Genomic DNA, 17,026 nt, shown 5'->3' on the forward strand with positions numbered 1-17,026 from the left:
TGATACATTAAGAATCTAGAGGGTCCATGTCTGTGCATAATCCCAAACATATGGTGGTCCCAAATGGTGTTTGCTTAGCAAAAGAGAGAGATGCACCCCCCCCCCCACACACATTCATGTGAAAGTGTGAACACACCATTCAATACACAAGATATAGTTTCAAAAACTTACATACAGTAACATTTCCAAAAAAAGTAGATTCTAGCAGATTTTTGAATTTTGAGCACGCTGAAATGTTTTATTTCAATCGTACACCTCCTTTTGAATATACTAAAGGTACTGTATTAAATCTAGGTCTATGTCTTTGTGGACTGTAGACATGCTAACATACAAAACCTAAACACATGGACACGAGTCAGTAGGCAGCACTAATGTTTAAAAGCTTTTTAATGACATCGCACATATTTAACAGAGAGGGGGAAGGTCTACAGGTGCAGTTTCATACATCTGAGTCAGGCATGAGGTTACTATACGCCCCCTAGAAGCCTGACATTGCAAAGGATTTCATTCCTATTATGTTGGTTTTGATTGTGCAGTAGATGAATTTTTTTTTTTTCATTACAATACATACAGTGACAGAGAAATGCACACTATGTATCAAATAGCAGGATAATGTTGCAAAAAAGAAAAATAATTATAATGCGTAGTGCTATAGCCAACAAGCAAGCAACTGTATTTTTTTGAGTAACTTTACCTTATTCCAGTAAATGCTTGAAATCCACTTTCCACTTAACAATGATGCTATAGTGTTTATAATACATCTAGTTTTCCAATACGTTGTACTATAATGATTTGAAACATATATTATGAGGCAACTGAAGAACAAAAAAGAAAAGGAAGGAAACTCTGAAGGAAACGATGCATTTCTAATTCCTGATCCTTCTGTGCTACATACAGCAACACTCCTACAGGTCCCAGGAGGCTGTAAGCGCCACCACTGGTAATTTACTTTCATGTTAGCAAACATTTCTGCAACTTTCAAACCTGCAATTATCAAATGGCACATTTGTTCGTCTGGTCACAGCGACTAACAAAAGCAAATGAAATTTTGCAAAGGTTTGTTCTTCTGGAATTTTCTAGGTCGGTCCACTTTTAGGTAGACGTGCACAGTGGAACTGTTCTGAAGCATCACTGTCTTGCGCCCCAACGGCTAAGAGAGGACACCCCTCCAAGACAGCCTCACAAAATTGAGGAAAGTGTTTTAAATAGCCACACCCTTCAACAACACACGGTTACAAAAAAGAGTGATATTAATAATCAATAATTAAATTGTAAATTTCAAATTCAATGATAATAAAAACAGAACAGCATAAAAAACACATCTGGTCCTTGGAATTACCAAACTTGACTTAAGGTGGGAGTTCCCCAATACACAACACACCCTAGCTAAAAATCCCCTTTTATTGACTTATCTTTTATTGTATAATTTATATATATATATATATATATATATAATTTTTTTTTTTCATTTAATGCAACTTTGGAACCCAATCATAGGAACCAGGCACAGAGTGTGGTGTTCTTGTTTTTGAGCTTGCATGCTGGAATATCACTGAAGATGGACAGACATGAATGAAAGAAAAAAAGGAAGGGTGGAAAAAAGACAAATAAAAGAAAGCGAGGGAAAAGGAATGTCTCCGTTGCTATGGGAACAGGTGTCTACTGCTTCTTCTTGAAGAGACTGAAGCGTTTCTCTTTGTCTTTCTCCTTGTCTTTCTCCCGCTTGCCTGGGCTTGACTCGGTCGTCAGGGTAACGGTTGCCGGAAGTGTGTGGGCGCGGGTGGAGGCGGGTGTGCTCTGGTTGCTGGGGGTGATTTCTGACTTTTCAGACGGGGACAAGCCGCTGGTTGCATTCTGAATGGCCTGGATCCACGTGTTCATCTCCTCCTGTGCAAAGGTCATTCATGGGTGAACAAAGGCCTGAGATGAGACACTGCAGGAGCTATTCCGCTATTTCACATTTATACACCTAACGTTAAGGGTAAATTCAGCTGAGTTCGACATTAGTGTAACATTACAAACATTACAAATGACATCCTGCAATAGAGAACTCTCAGCATGGAAATAGTGAAACCCACGGTAAGCGGTAGCAATCTGGTCTACTGTGAGAGCACAAACCCTTGACAGATGACACTTCACATCCAGGTTTTGTTTACCATATATTTGCCCCACTGTGCTACAAAACAGAACACTTTGCAGAGACCCCTGCTCCGGTTTCAATGAGCTGAAGTTTCCCGTCATGCTGACTGAGCTGTTACAGAGCTGACCTCCACCAAACTTGCACAGAGGCATCAGAGTTACATAGCAAGCAGAGTCAGTTACTGACCTTCAAGCCTTTGTAAGTGCAACAGACAGGAAGGTGCAGAAGGTTTACACACAACACAAAATCCGGCAGTGAGATCACAGCACGTCAAGTTTGTTAACTTCATCTGGTTCCCTGGTCTCACACCTCAGGCAATTTGCTGAGCAGTTTGTCTGACAAAAGCAGCAGGCTCGAGTTGCATGTTAACATTGAAAGGTGACTTACATCGTCTTTGGCTTGGAAGAGATACTCGTTTCCATCCGTCACTCTGTAAAAGAGGAAAGAAAAAATCACTACACACAAAAAGAACAAAGTTCGAGAAAGGCACAATATAAATGTAACTAATAACAATAATAGTAATAACAATAACATAACTAGCTGGCGACAATATTCCGGTAGTGAACTTAGGACTTGCCAAGAGATTCACAGGCCGTTTCTCTTGTTTACCTCAATTTGAAAACGTGCTTCTTCTTTTTGTAGTCGATGGCGACCTCACAGACGGCCTCCTTCAGGCTGACGGGGATCTCGTTGTGGTAAGGGATGCCCTGGCTAGCGTTCTTGTTGTCTTTGTAGAAGCCCATCTCCTGGCTGTTGATCACGCAGTACACGTTATGCCAGGACCTGCGGGGCCGAGGTGAAGCAGGGAAGGTGAGCTGTGGGTGAGCGGAAGCAGGAGCAGGCCACATGGTGGGCAGGGCTGGCACAACGGTGCAGCCACGTAACGCGGCTGAGATCCGAGGCCAACCGATGAAAACGGCACATTCCGTAACGAGTAACGATATGCAAATGGTCATTTGCCACACCCGTTCCAGTCTGAACCAGGATGGGACTGGTTCAGTACCTGTTAGAGGCCTTCTTGTTGTGGCCCTCCCACTCATGCTTGCGGTGGAGGAAACCCTCCAGCTGGGCAGAGGGTGGCTCCTGGCCCTTGGCTGGCAGTGTGGATGACTGGCTGCCCTTGGCACGTCTGCCAGAGGACGGGGACGGGACAGGGCTGGGCTCCTTGGAGCTCCGCTCAGGCACACCATTCACAATCTCCCCATCCACTGCGTCCTGATGGGGAGAGAGAGAGAGAGAGAGAGAGAGAGAGAGAGAGAGAGAGAGAGAGAGAGAGAGAGAGAGAGAGAGAGAATGAATTCAAAAAGGAGGTTCATAACTACATCTAACTTCATCTCTACATGAGGTAATAAAATAAAGTTTAAAAAAAAAAAAGTTCAGCTGAACTTTCTATGCAACCTTACATCAATGTAATTACGTAATTATTCAAAATTTGTATGGTGCATTAAAAAAATGGGTTTAAAAACTACCAAAAAAAAAAAAGATTTATTTTTCACCAACTCCAGTATAAACAGATCAAACACTATACTTTAGTTGTGTAACACATTACCAATATATATTTGACTGGTTTTGGCCTGGGGGAAGAAAACACAAGAGAGCAAAAATGTTCTTTGAAAAGGTTTCATTCTCTTGGGTAATAGTTCATTTTAACTGTTAATGCTTTCAAAATAGTGATAAAGAAAACAAATCGCATGCAAGCATCCAGAATCACTCAAATCCAAATGGAATGTGAATGGCAAAACACTGGAAAACCCAGTAAAAAGAAGACCAAGCCACAGCAGTAAACCAGCCAGTAACCTGAAGACCACAATGCCCAGAGAGCAATCACAGATACATAGCCATGGCTTCACCTTACCATGGCTATTTGTAGATGAATTGCGATTACCATCACACACAAACACACGCGTAGGAAAGCCATGCCAAACAGCTTACTGTAACCCCTCTGGAGTGCCTCCAAACCCGCCTGACGTAAATCAGTTTTGCAGGAGGCATTCTCGTCGAAGCAAGATTGCCTCCATAAACTCAACGTACCACTTTCAAAGATACGTCACATGATCTCATATCACACCGTGCAGAACACTTTAGTCTACTACATTTGTAAACAGGGAAGATAAACTATGTTTAATGCAGAAAAATGCTTGAATGCTTAGATTTTTACATTGTGTTAATAGAACTAAGCTACAGTTTTTGGAAACACATCCAATAGAGCAGTGTTAGTCACTTTCACAGAATTGCAATTTATATTAGATTTTGTAAACGGACATAAACTAGAGGTTGTCAATGGTCAAACATTGATGTATGTAACAGACTTGCGCACACACAAAAACAGATTTATTATTAAAGCATTATTCATTGTTAGTAGCTGTCAAGGTGTTGTTGTGAATTTAAATATAATGATATCAAAATTAGGCTACAAAAACCTACATACCAGTAATATCAAATTAGTGATGTAAAACAAAATCAAACGTGTTTTGGATTGTTCACTGGCACTTCACAGATCATATCCAAACACATCTGAAGTCTTTAGAAACAAGACACTGTTTCACTCGTAACTCCCTTAATTCTCATCAGAGATATATTTGGATTGCATATATATGAGCCAGTGTTTTATTCAAGGCACCAGAAGCTCCTGAAAAGGGTCATTTACAATACTAAACTAAGCTTTTCAATTAAGCAGTGCTCTTTAAAAGACCTGACTAATACAGACAAAACAGCAGACACAGTTAACATGTCAACATGTTAAATCAACAGTCCTTTAAGTTTTCATCTTTGCAAAGCTGCAGCAGTAAAAATACTGGTCAAAATTAGAGGATGATGGGAGATGGAGTTTATTGCTCTGTTCATCAAAGAGACGGAGTGCTCAGCATCCCTATATGATGGAGGCCCATCTGCAAGTTTAGGGTAGAGGATGGATCACTAACCCGAGGGGACTCTTGGTCCGATGGCAGTCCGTTCTGGGCAACCTGCTCGCCTTCTCTGCGGAAAGATAAAATGCGCTTATGCCGCAGTTAAACAGAGACCCTAACGTGTGTCTGCCTGCACCAAAGCAACGGCGTTCCAGTACATCCAAAAAGGAAAACGCAAAAGGCAAAGCTCTCAAAGCTTCCTGCACAAATTCCGACCGAAAGCTTATGCACGTGGGTGTGTTCTAAAGCAACGCACTTCAATGTAAAAGTCTGGAGGAATACTGATGACATTTTTTGTGCAGCAGTGCCTCAGTGTGCCTGGCTGATCGGTGAGCCCTGTGAGGAAGAGCCGGCTATTCTTCGGCTGTGCGGCTACCTCTGCTGCTCTTTGGTGTCCTGCACTGGCTCGGGTGTTGGGATTTTTCTCCGTCTCTCCTCTTCCTCTTGCTGTCTTCTCACTTCCAGTAACTCCAGCTGAAGAAGGAAGAAAGAAAAGTCCAACTAGTCCGACTCGGAGACAAACAGAACGCGCTAAACACATAAATGAAGCGAATTAACGTTATACGTAATATAACCCACGCAGTAATATTTTGCGTATATATAAATAGATAAATGAAATGTTGTGTAATGTTCTTGCAGGTTTCTTTGTCATTTAGAACATAAGATTAATATCTTTATTAAAAATAAAAAAATTAAAAGCTTTATTAAAAAAGAGTTGCACAAAGTGCTTTTTCAGGACAACAATGTAGCAAACTATTTGATTCTGTAACATTCGATGCTGTCAATACTGAATATAGCCTGAACAACCGAATCAATATTCTGGATATGTGAATCAAACTGAGCATGCAAAAGACGACAGATTAGCAAATATAAAGGCTACACAGGGGAGCGTTCTTCCGTGAAATCTGTTTCTGAGATGAGCTTTTAATCGTCCGGTTACGTGAGCTCCATGAACGTGAACGTGAACATGTTCATGTTTCCATCGCCAGTAAGCCAGCAAGCATGTAGCCTGCCTAACTGTTACATTTCAGGAGGGATCATTTTAAATGATAAAACATTGGTGTCTAAAATGGAGCATTGGGTGTACGGTTTAACCTCAAATTATGGATGTTCTTCTTACTCTTTATTTTTCTTACTAAGAACTCAATGTCTTCTAATCAGGCCACCAAAAAAGCCTAAACAGATTAAACAAGGATAACGCAAAGATAATGAGACTGATAGACTGGTCTTCCTAGCTAAACACCTGAAACAGGCAAAGAAATGCCAATTACATGTAATTACAGAAGAAGAAAGTTTGAAGTATTTAGTTTATTATAAAGTAATTTTACTTGCTTTATTTAGCATTTTAAAAACTAACTTTTGCAATCTGATCTTTCTGCGTTCAATCCAACAAACGTTTTACGTTCTGACAATGGAAGGACTCTATTTTGTGGGGTTCTTATGGCAAGGTGTCACGCTCTTAAGCTTATACACATCTGACTACTGCCAAACCACGTCGACTGTCTCTCTGGGCCCGGTGGGCCCCCTCACCGTGGTCAGCCTCTCCAGGGCAGAGAAGCGCTCCTCCCAGGTGGCTGCCGACTTCTCGAAGGCCTCGTGCCTCTTGATCAGTTTCTCCACCTCGTCCACGCTCTGACCCATCTCCCTGCTGGACAGGTACGGCTCCTGGCCCAGCAGCCATGCCTCGGCCACCCCCGCATCCCGGGAGAACTGGTGCACTTCCAAAACTGCACACAGGAGCACAGGCACAACATACCCACACACATGCACACACAGAGAAGACAAGGGAAGTGAGTGTGAAAAGTAATTTAAAGGGAGTCTGTGTACATCCTCTTTCACTCTGAGCAACGCCGCTTGTGTTTCGTGTCAGAAATAAGTATGAGCAACAAAAGGCAGGACCATAGTTTGAGTAGTGAAGACACCATGGCCAAACAAAGAATTCAACAGCTAAAAAAAAAAAGTTATGCCAAGAACTAGGAAGAATAGTTATGATGTGATCTTAGCCAGAAGTTAAACCGTTTTTGCAATGAAACTGATATGAAAACTCCCCAACAAATGGAATACTTTCAGTATGACGATTAAATCGGTGTATTTACTCAATCTTAGCCACTCCCATCGGTCCTCCCATTTGTCAATCATGTCTTTCCTCTTGTCCGTCAACTGTAGCAACTTTTCCTTAATCTGTGGACAGAGGCAAGACAGGAAAGATTTAGTGAGAAAAGTACTAATCTCACATTCACCCACTCAATTAATAGTACTTCATCACAAAAGCTAAAACACCTCTTTATTAAAGTAAACCTAAAATCTCTAAACAGTGCAGTTTTCTTTATTTGCATATTATTTGTACTACACTTCTTTATTTGCATAATATTTTCACTACACTACTTTCTTTATTTGAATATTATTTGTACTACACTTCTTTATTTGCACAATATTTGCACTACACTACTTTCTTTATTTGCATATTATTTGTACTACACTTCTTTATTTGCATATTTTCACTACACTACTTTCTTTATTTGCATATTATTTGTACTACACTTCTTTATTTGCATAATATTTTCACTACACTACTTTCTTTATTTGCATATTATTTGTACTACACTTCTTTATTTGCATAATATTTTCACTACACTACCTTCTTTATTTGCATATTATTTGTACTACACTTCTTTATTTGCATAATATTTTCACTACACTACTTTCTTTATTTGCATATTAAGGGACTCTGCGCACGGGGCAGATTTGGCCCTCACCTCTTCTGATGCATAGTGTTTCCGTGCCAGGAGCGACTTGCCCAGCTCGATGCAGGCGGTGAAGCTGTCGTTGCGAGCGTCGATCTCGGCCTTGATGCCCTGGTGGTTGTTCATCAGCAGCTCCACAGAGGACACGTCCCTGCAGCGACCGGGTAGGCATGGGTTCAAACCCCAGCAAATAAAGCAGAATGCACACACATGCACGCACGCACGTACACACACCTAGGCTTCTCTTGGGCCTCGATGAGGCGGATGACGTCCTCCATCCACAGCATGAGATCGCGCACCATGCTGAAAAACCGGAACTTGTCGCCGGTGTCGAGCAGGCGTGACCTGCGGCCCTCGCAGGCTTCCAGAAGGCTCCGCCAGGCGTCCAGAACCTCGCTCTCCCTGCGTTGGATGTCGTCGGCCTTCTCGCCGGCGTACGCTGACTGCAGCCGTGTCGCGTCCTCCTGCAGCTGTTTTACCTGTGCGTACCAGCAGGGGGTGACAAGGAGCAGAAATTATGACATCTGTTTTTTAAATGATAGAACGGTTTTGTTTTCCAAGTTCCGAATGTAGAGCGATATGCTTTCGTAATGCTGCTGGTGCCAACTGCCACGTTCAATGTTTTGAAAGTGAATGTGTCTGCAGGCGGTCATCAACCTGAGTCCCCAGTGCTTGGATGTCGTGTTCGAAGGTGGTGTGCATCCTCTGGAGCGTCTCCACTGTGTTCTGGTCTCGGCCCAGCTCTTCCGGAAGCTTCTTATGCTTGTCGAGGATGCGGCACAGGATCTCTTTCACGTCGTGGTAGAACTTGTGCAGCTCATAGGATGCCGCCAGAATCTGCGTGCGTGTGTCAATCAGCTCCAGGAGGTCCGCCCACGCCTCATTGAGGCCGTCCTTCCACTCGGCGACGGTTGCCGCGTCGGTGTGGCCGGCGTTGATGAGTTCATCGGCCATGCGGTTGACGCCGTCCACGCGCTCCTGCCCGATGTTGCCGGTGTCCCGGGCGAACTCGCGGAAGCGCTCCTGCAGCATCTGAGTGCAAGGAAGCGCGACGACAGTCAGGAGAGCCAAATGCTTGCAACTGTCTCTGTTAAGTTCAATCAGCTGCACTCAGCTGTCCTCGCTAAACGGAAACAGCAATGTTATTAAAAACACAGCCCATATATGCATTTACATTTATGGCATTTAGCAGACGTTCTTATCCAGAGTGACTTTAACAGTCACAGCAACAGCGCTTTGTTACCTATTCATAGAAGGCATCCTAGCCAATACAGAAGGTTAGAGTTCAAGATACTGCTAGATATAGGACTCCCATATTCTAATAGTGTGTGATACGTAGCCATACCTCACTGGTGTACTCTAGTATATAAAATAAGCAGAACGAAAATTAAACATGACTGCTGATGAGAGAGAGAGAGCAGAAGGTGGAGTCTCTCAGCGCTGTCTACTGTCTTACGGTGACGTGCTCGTAGTCCTGGCCCAGCTCGTGGGATCCAGCCACCACCTCCCTCTCTGCAATCCACTGCTCCAGGTCATCCACTTCCCGGTTCAGCTGGAAGAGGCGGAACCTCTCGTCCAGCTTGCCTCTCCTCTCCTCCGATAGGTCCTTCAGTCCTGCGTACAGCTTGTCCACCTGGGACTGACGCATGCCTATCCTCTCACTGCAAAGCAAGGACACGTCGGTGCAATAAAAACTCACCTCTTGACCAGAAACCTGACTGTCAGAAATCAGGAAATGGATGAAGTGCAATTTTCTCGTGTTAAATAGTGATAAGACTGAACTCTAATAGTGATAAGACTGAAAATAGTGATAAGACTGAACTCTAATAGTGATAAGACTGAAAATAGTGATAAGACTGAATGCTAATTGGTTCTAAAATCCGATTTTCAAAAAAGCTGGTGCTCCCTCTATTGATGAACTGTTGTATCCCCTTCCCCTCCGGTCCGAAAACTGGGTGCCGTCCTTGATTTCACTCATTCATTTAGGGCCCACATCACCTCTAGAGTGGAAACATCTTTTTCCCATCTGCGTAACATTGTCAAAATGAGGTCTTCCCTCGTTCAGTCTGCTGCTGAAACTCTCATTCCCACCTTCAGATGGTTCAGAACTCTCCTGCCTTCTCACCCACACTGGCTCTCACCATCGCGTTACGCCACTGGCATCCTGTAAAATACCTTCACACCTGTCTGATCTTCTCCTTCCTTGCAGACCTACTCTCACTCTGAGATGTTCCTTCCTCCAGCCTGCATGGCTGTGGTGGTGGTGCTTTTTCTAGATGTGCTCCTCCACTCTGGAACTCTCTTCCTTCTGGTCCAACAGTCTGCAACTCTCTATATTCAAGTTTAATTGTAAAAAATATCTTTCTTCCCTTACCTACAATACTCCTGAAACGTAAACACCCCTTTCATCATCCTTTGCCCAAGTCCTGTAAGTGCTATTTGTAAATGTTATGTATACTGCTGTTATGTATAATGTTGTCTTATATGTTTATCTTTTTACTGACTATTGTAAGCGTCATTGGGTCCTTGAAAAGCGCTATATAAATACAATGTATTATTATTACTATTATTATTATTATTAACCATCAGAGCCTGGCTCAGCCACAGCAAAACTGAGATTCACTTTGAATGAATCCAAATTAATTTACTAAGACTCTGAATCATGATACGAATGTGAAAAAAATCAGAGAACCCGTGTGCAGCTCTAATTCCTGTATTATGAGTCATGATTTTCTAGCAGAAGTGACTACTAGAGGCGCAGAGGGAGGGAGGGAGGGAAAGTGGAAGAGCCCTGCACCTCTCCGGGTGATTGGCGGCCACCAGTCCACGGCTGGTCTTGGAGAGCTGGTGGACAGTCTCGGCGTAGTCCTCCACCGCCTGCTCTAGGATCTGATGTTTCTTCAGCATGGCCACAGAGCTTTGCTCATCCTGAGAGAGAAATGCAATGAACACTGTCACACAGACACACAGAAATGGCCAACGTCTCCCTGACCACGAACTATCCAGCTCGGGAGCGAAGGCCTGGCCCGCCCCCACCTTTCCCAACCGCGCCCCCCCCCCGGTTTCCCGCGCACCTTGGCCTTCTCCTCGGACATCATGTACAGCTCCTGCTCGCTCATCCAGGCCTCGGCCTCTGCAGCGTCAAAGTAGTACTGCTGTGCCATGTGCGCCTCCTCCAGACGCGCGTGCCGCTTTTCCGTCTCCCTCTTGAGGAGGTCCCAGAGAGCCTGTAGGTCAGCCAGCCGCGCCTGGATAGCCTCCGCGCTCAGGCTGTCCTCCGCCAGGATGCTCTGGCTGCGCTCGAAGATGTCGTCGCAGCGCGGCTGGTGACCCTGGATCTCCTTCTGTAGTGTCTGGGGAAGGGCAGCAGGGGCGCTTAGAGGAGCCGTGTGTTGTGCAGAAGCGGGAGTGGATTAGGCTGTCTGGAGTGTGTTAGGGTGTTTGATTGGGGGTTTGGGCTCACAAGGAATTTGCAGGTTGAGTGTATTTATATGGGCAATATAAATGAAAAAAACAGTTATGTAGCTCACAAAAGCTGTTTTATAAATTTCATTCTAGGTTACCTGGTTCTTCTTGATTAGAAGCTGAACAGTCTGCAAGTTGTTGCCATGGTCTGTTGAAGTAGCGATGGGCATTCTCTCCTCGACCCAGAGCTGCCGTTACAAAGGTAAAAAAGTGTGTAAAACCACAGGCACCTTCACAGGAACCTTCTGCCAGGAGAAACACACCCTCACTGGACTCACAATCTCATCCTCCATGTCGCGGTTGAACTGGTGAATCTCCCTGGAGGCCATGAGGAAGTTCTTCCTCTTCATCAGTGGCTCCAACAGCTCCTGGAACTTCTTCTCCACCACCTCGCGCCGCCCATCCACCTCGTCGGTGTCCTTCCCTTCCTGCTGCAGCACATGGGCCTGCGACTGCAGCTCCTCCACCTCCCTCTTGCGTACCTCCACCTGCTTCTCCAGCATCTGTGGGCAGATGGAGCGCAGCTGTTACACTCTGGGTGGAGTGCAGTGACATGATGTTCTGCTGCTGGGAGATAACTCCAATCCAAGTGTCATGCATTACCGATGAAGCATTTCAGAGATTTTTTTTTAAAGGTTGGGAGAGCTCAACTCGAAATCTGAAAAGGTTTCATAGTCCGTTCACATTCTTACATAGCCAACCAGACAAGAAGGAAGCTGAGTCAAAACCTGTACTTGAATTTTGCTGTGGTGCTACCCGGTTACAGTTTTTGTTTTGAGGCCATATGTCATACAAGCACTTCACAAAGCAGCCACAAGGTGGCACTGTGCCCTTCCCACCTGCTGCTTCTTCAGCAGGATGTTGACGCTGGTCAGGTCTTTGCCGTAGTCGTCCGACTGGATCTGGCCCTCCAGGCTGCCCAGCCACTTGTCGAGGTCGGCACAGCTCTGGGTGAACAGCTCAGCCTTGTTGGCATCGAACAGGCATTGGGCCTTGGTCTGTGTGGTAGACTCGAGCTCCTCCCACTGCCCCTGCAGTGATGCCAGCTTCTCCCTCACCACGGCCTCCGTCTCAGGCTTCTCCAACACCAGCAGCTTCCCATCCTATGGAGGGTGGGGAAGGCAGAGAAAGTGAGAGAGAGAGAGAGAGAGAGAGAGAGAGAGAGAGAATGAGATCAGAAAAGCTCCATGGATGCACATGTAAGCAGCACTACATTTTGCTATGTCAGAATTTTTATCAAATGGCTCCAAAGCTTATCAACGACCCATGATCATTATGGCTGACCTTTTCGATCTTGTCCAGCCACTCCTTGTTGGACTGCATTTCAGCCATAAATGCCTGGTGCTTGAGCCACTTGCTGTGTAGGTTCCTGGCCTCATCGTACGACATGTCCTGGGCTGTCAGCATCTTCTCATTGATCCACAGAGACAGCTACAGACACATGCGGGAGGAGAAAACCCAGCACATCTCACTCATCTTTGTCATGAGCCCAGCTGACGCTCTCCTTTCCTGAACAAGTGTGCAGTTAACATGCAGACAGTGTGCACATGTGTAACTGACTGGGTTCCCACAGTGTTAACGCGCGTTAATGTGGCATCGCAGCAGGCGACCTGTACGTCCTGATACCTCTTGGCACTCCTGCAGGAACTTCTGCAGGTCTCGGTTGTCCTTCAGCTTCATCAGTAGCTCAACGACCGCCTCACGGTTCTTCTTATGCCTACGGGGCACAGGTCAAAAGGTCAGAAATCCGGCTACTCACAACCCAGCATTTGTCACAACCCCTGGGAACCACAGGCACATGTGTAAAATGCAAATTGATATAAATTGCATGGATTCATATAATCATTTTCAATCAGAATTGATTTACGTGTTTTAACATTTAAAAAATTCTACACCGTGTGTGTGTGTGGGGGGGGGGAATTACCTGTCATCGATGGAAGTCGCTCTCTCCTGAATTCGCTCAGCATTGATGTTTCCATCACTAGCTAGTCGGCGGCCGGCCTCCACCACGCTGTTGATCTTCTCCTCGTTGGCATCCATAGTTGTCATGAAGTCCTCCTGCTTCTTAATGGCAGCCTCTGCTCCCTCAAGAGTGGTGGGCATCTCAGTGTGGGCCAGCACATACTCCTGATTAGAGGAGACAGGAGATTACGAACAAAACCTAGAACCTTTTGTACATTACTAGATTACTATTTCTTAGATTTCCCATGCTGAACAACTGGAACCCAACCACCCAAGGGAAATCAGGTGGGTTTTTTTATGTACTTGGTTGTTGAGGAAGGCCTCAGCCTGCTTGGTGTCCCTGAGGAACAGCTGGTAGGCGTGCGATTGCGACAGGAGGCTCTGCCGGTTCTCCCACATCTTATGTAGCTCGTTCCAGCCGGTGTCGAGAGCTTGCAGGCGCTGCCTCAGGAACATGTACTGGGCGTCCGTCTGGCCCTGGGTCACCATCTCGCCCATGTCCCTCATCTTCTGGTAGTCCTCCTCGTAGTTGTTTATCTCGTTCTTGATGCCCTCGTGCTGGGCGAGCAGCTTCTCGGCCTCCGCCAGCGTGTTGGGCATGTCCTCGGAGGCGATGGCCGTCTGCGTGCGCGACAGCCACGACTGGAAGTCGTCCAGCTCGCGCAGGAACTGCTGCAGTTTGCTTGCCTCGCCCAAGGAGGCCTCGCGGTTGTGCAGCGTGGCCTTCATCTCCTCCCACACGCCATCGATCTCCGCCAGCCTCCCCGTGATGGCCTTGGCCTGCTCCGGGTGCTCGTCCGCCAGCCGCCCTGCCTCGCTCCGCAGGTCGGCCAGCTTGGCCTCGATGGCGGCCAGGTCTCGCTCCATGCCCGTCAGCTTACGCTGCAATGCCATCACGCCCGTCAGGTCATTGCCCAGCTCCTGCGTGGACTCGATCACCTTGGTCTTCTCGCGGATCCACGACTTGGTCTCATTGCACTCCAGGTGGTAGTTCTGCACGCCCAGAGCAGAGTTCAGAGACTCCTTCTTCTGGTCCACCAGATCCCGGAACTGGCTCCATCTACAAGATACTCAGTATTAGGTCTTGTGCTGTATAACTCTATCATTAATTAATGCCATTACTCAATGTTTCTACATGCAACTTTTATATATTATATATATATTATAATATATTTTATATATTATATATATGTGCACAGCATTAAATAACCATAGTGCATAGTGCATCTGCATAGTGGTTATTGACATTCAACTGAAAAGTTATAAATGCATGTGACCACAGCTTGGGCATTTCATAAACTGGTTTCCTGGGCATGGGTTAACCACAGACTATAAGTTTTCTCCATCTGGCAGTGCATTTGCAAATCACCACTAGAAATCATTTTAGTTTAGGATTAATCCAGATCCGGGACGCTGGCTCGTAGATATAGACGTTTGCCGCTTAGGTCTTAATTATGCCTGCTATAGCCTAAGGCTAAACCTCGGAACGTGCCTGGTGTTGAGCTTGTCTTGCTGGGCCTTGATGTCTTTTTCGCTGGGGTGTCCACTGTGCATGAGCTGCCTGGCGATCTGGTTGACCACGGCAACGCGGGACGCTTGGTTATTCATCTCAGGCTCCAGACTCTCAAACCTAAGACACAAGGGGCACGTTTGCAAAAATCGTTTTTGAAAGTAAAGGTTTTAGCGTGTAAAGGTTTTAGCGTGTAAAGGTTTTAGCGTTTTCGAGAGAGAAACAGGAAAATTCAAATAGCCTTTATGGAGCTTGTGAATACTCCTTGGCATTATAAGACCATTATAAGGTCATTATAATACCATCCAAATGCATAACGCGGCCAACTCTAATGAACAGAGTCTGACAACATGACTCGTTTCTGGCCAGTATATGTGAAAATGTGCATATGGTGTGTCTTGCTTCGCTGTCTGTCCACAGCGGAGAAGAGTCGGTTCTCCTTCTAGGTCTGTGTGACTCAGCAGGAACATCTGGTCTCCTAAATGCTCCTAATCTGCCATTTCTGCATCCCCTCAGTCCTCCACACTGTCCTTACACCCTGCCAAGGAATGCGTCTTCTGACTACAATTTCTTTTTAGGGTCCCAGGAATATTACATTTGGAGGACACTCGAGAGGTCACTGGAATGTTGATAGGGATTGGGAATGACCACAAGTTCACAGATGGAGTATTTCCTGCAACTAAAATCCAGTGGTCATCCAAGTCAAGTGACCCACTTTGACCTCTCACCTGTGCTGAATGACTTCCAGGTCCTCCAGTTTCTCGGGGATCTCCAAGCTGACGAGCCATTGCTCCTTCTCGTCGATCCATACCTCGCAGGCGTCCGCCTCGCTGAACATCTTGTAGAGCGCCAGCGCGTCCTGCAGCGCCTGCTTGCGCAGCCGCGTCAGCTCCGCCACCTCCTTGTAGCGCTCCTCGATGCCCACCAGGCGCTTGCTCACGTCCGCCGACTCGGCCAGCGCGGGCGGTAGCGCACGGGCCTGTTCGTGCAACGCGTCGATCACGGGCCGGTAGCTGGCCACCTCGGTGGCCGCATCTTTGTGCTTCTTCACCAGCGCCTGCGTGGAGAACTCATCGTGTCCCACGTCGGCGCTGGACACGATGCGCAGTGCGTCCAGTGTCCAGGCGTCGGCGTCGTCGGCGTCGGCCTGGAACTGGTGCAGGTTGCACGCCTCCTCCAGGCGTCGCTTCCGCACGGCGGCCAGCTGCTCCAGCTCCGCCCACTGGGTCTGCACGTCGGCGATGCGCTCGCGGATCTTGGCCTGGCCGAAGTGCCCGGCGTCGGCCATGGCCTGGCCCTCGCGCACCGTATGCTGCAGATGCCCGGCTCGCCCGCTCATCTCGTCCTCCAGGGCGCGGTGCTGGCTGAGCAGCCGCACGGCGCCCGTCAGGTCCTTGCCGCAGTCGTCCGACGACAGGATCTGCTCCTTCTCGCGGATCCAGCCCTCCTCCTCGGCCATCTCCCAGAAGAACTTCCAGAGGCGGCGTGACTCCTCCAGGCGTGCGCGGCGCTCGGCCGCCAGCTGGGTCAGCTCCTGGTAGCAGAACTCCAAGTGGGCCACGCGGTCGTGGATCACCTGTGGGTCGCACGGCTTATAGCCTGCTGCGAGAGGCAGATCAGAAAGGAGAGGGAGAGAGAATGAGAGAGAGAGAGAGAGAGAGTTGATGGAAAAGAGGGACAATAGCAAAGAATGGCATAGAAGAAGAAAGAGTATCAGTGGGAGTGAGAGGGAATGTAAATGCAGAGTGGAGAGAACTGGATGAACGACAGCATGTTAAAGACCCCGTCATCCGCACCCAGACTGGATTTCCACGTGCCCTAAAGCTCTGCTTTGTACTGTGGTCATTTAAACTCATTCTCCAGACTACCAAGCGTGCAGGTGAGGGGCAATAGAACTCGGATCTGGAAGCAGGTCCCAAGATCCATCCTCACCCTCCTCGCTGACAGCGAACTTCTGGGCGCTATCGTTGACGGCCCGCACGCGGTCGGCCTGGACAGCGATGTCGGCCTCCACCAGGGTGTGCTTCTGGAGCAGGTCCTCCACTCCCAGCAGGTGCTTCCCATAGTCCTGTGACAGCAGGAGCATCTGCAGGGAGACAGCGACAGTGTTCACCGTGTCGTGCACTACATATTCAAACCACTCAAGCTCACCGCAACTCGCCTCCCAGCTTTTGAACAGGCAGTTGAGTTTATCGCGGCTGCCGGCGGCAAAAAACGCCAGAGGCGTTTACTGGCGACTTCGCTCTCTAGAGCTCGAGACTGCTGCTTCCTCCACTGTTCTCCTCTTCCTCTCGCTTTC

General features: G+C 47.0%; 1 protein-coding gene across 4 annotated transcripts in view; it reads right to left on the reverse strand.

Moving 5' to 3' along the window:
* Positions 1-369: 369 nt before the first annotated feature.
* Positions 370-17,026, reverse strand: part of sptbn1 (spectrin, beta, non-erythrocytic 1) — a 53,635-nt gene continuing 36,978 nt past the window's right edge. For 2 of the 4 annotated variants that reach the window (XM_035524116.1, XM_035524121.1), the window contains 24 exons: positions 16,660-16,813; positions 15,456-16,326; positions 14,710-14,847; positions 13,521-14,277; positions 13,180-13,382; positions 12,882-12,972; positions 12,540-12,686; positions 12,095-12,358; positions 11,534-11,758; positions 11,354-11,443; positions 10,865-11,143; positions 10,588-10,718; positions 9,247-9,451; positions 8,448-8,822; positions 8,025-8,269; positions 7,803-7,941; positions 7,143-7,227; positions 6,577-6,773; positions 5,423-5,520; positions 5,062-5,116; positions 3,144-3,355; positions 2,750-2,923; positions 2,528-2,570; positions 370-1,887 (listed from right to left, as the gene is read on the reverse strand). In XM_035524116.1, coding sequence (XP_035380009.1) covers positions 1,660-1,887; positions 2,528-2,570; positions 2,750-2,923; positions 3,144-3,355; positions 5,062-5,116; positions 5,423-5,520; positions 6,577-6,773; positions 7,143-7,227; positions 7,803-7,941; positions 8,025-8,269; positions 8,448-8,822; positions 9,247-9,451; positions 10,588-10,718; positions 10,865-11,143; positions 11,354-11,443; positions 11,534-11,758; positions 12,095-12,358; positions 12,540-12,686; positions 12,882-12,972; positions 13,180-13,382; positions 13,521-14,277; positions 14,710-14,847; positions 15,456-16,326; positions 16,660-16,813 — 5,406 coding nt within the window. In that variant the 3' untranslated portion in view covers positions 370-1,659. Of the gene's footprint in view, positions 1,888-2,527; positions 2,571-2,749; positions 2,924-3,143; positions 3,356-5,061; positions 5,117-5,422; positions 5,521-6,576; positions 6,774-7,142; positions 7,228-7,802; positions 7,942-8,024; positions 8,270-8,447; positions 8,823-9,246; positions 9,452-10,587; positions 10,719-10,864; positions 11,144-11,353; positions 11,444-11,533; positions 11,759-12,094; positions 12,359-12,539; positions 12,687-12,881; positions 12,973-13,179; positions 13,383-13,520; positions 14,278-14,709; positions 14,848-15,455; positions 16,330-16,659; positions 16,814-17,026 lie in introns of all 4 variants that reach the window. The other 2 variants (XM_035524112.1, XM_035524120.1) reach the window with 1 other exon arrangement.

This window comes from Electrophorus electricus, chromosome 1 (assembly GCF_013358815.1).
Source record: "Electrophorus electricus isolate fEleEle1 chromosome 1, fEleEle1.pri, whole genome shotgun sequence".
Lineage (NCBI taxonomy): Eukaryota > Metazoa > Chordata > Actinopteri > Gymnotiformes > Gymnotidae > Electrophorus > Electrophorus electricus.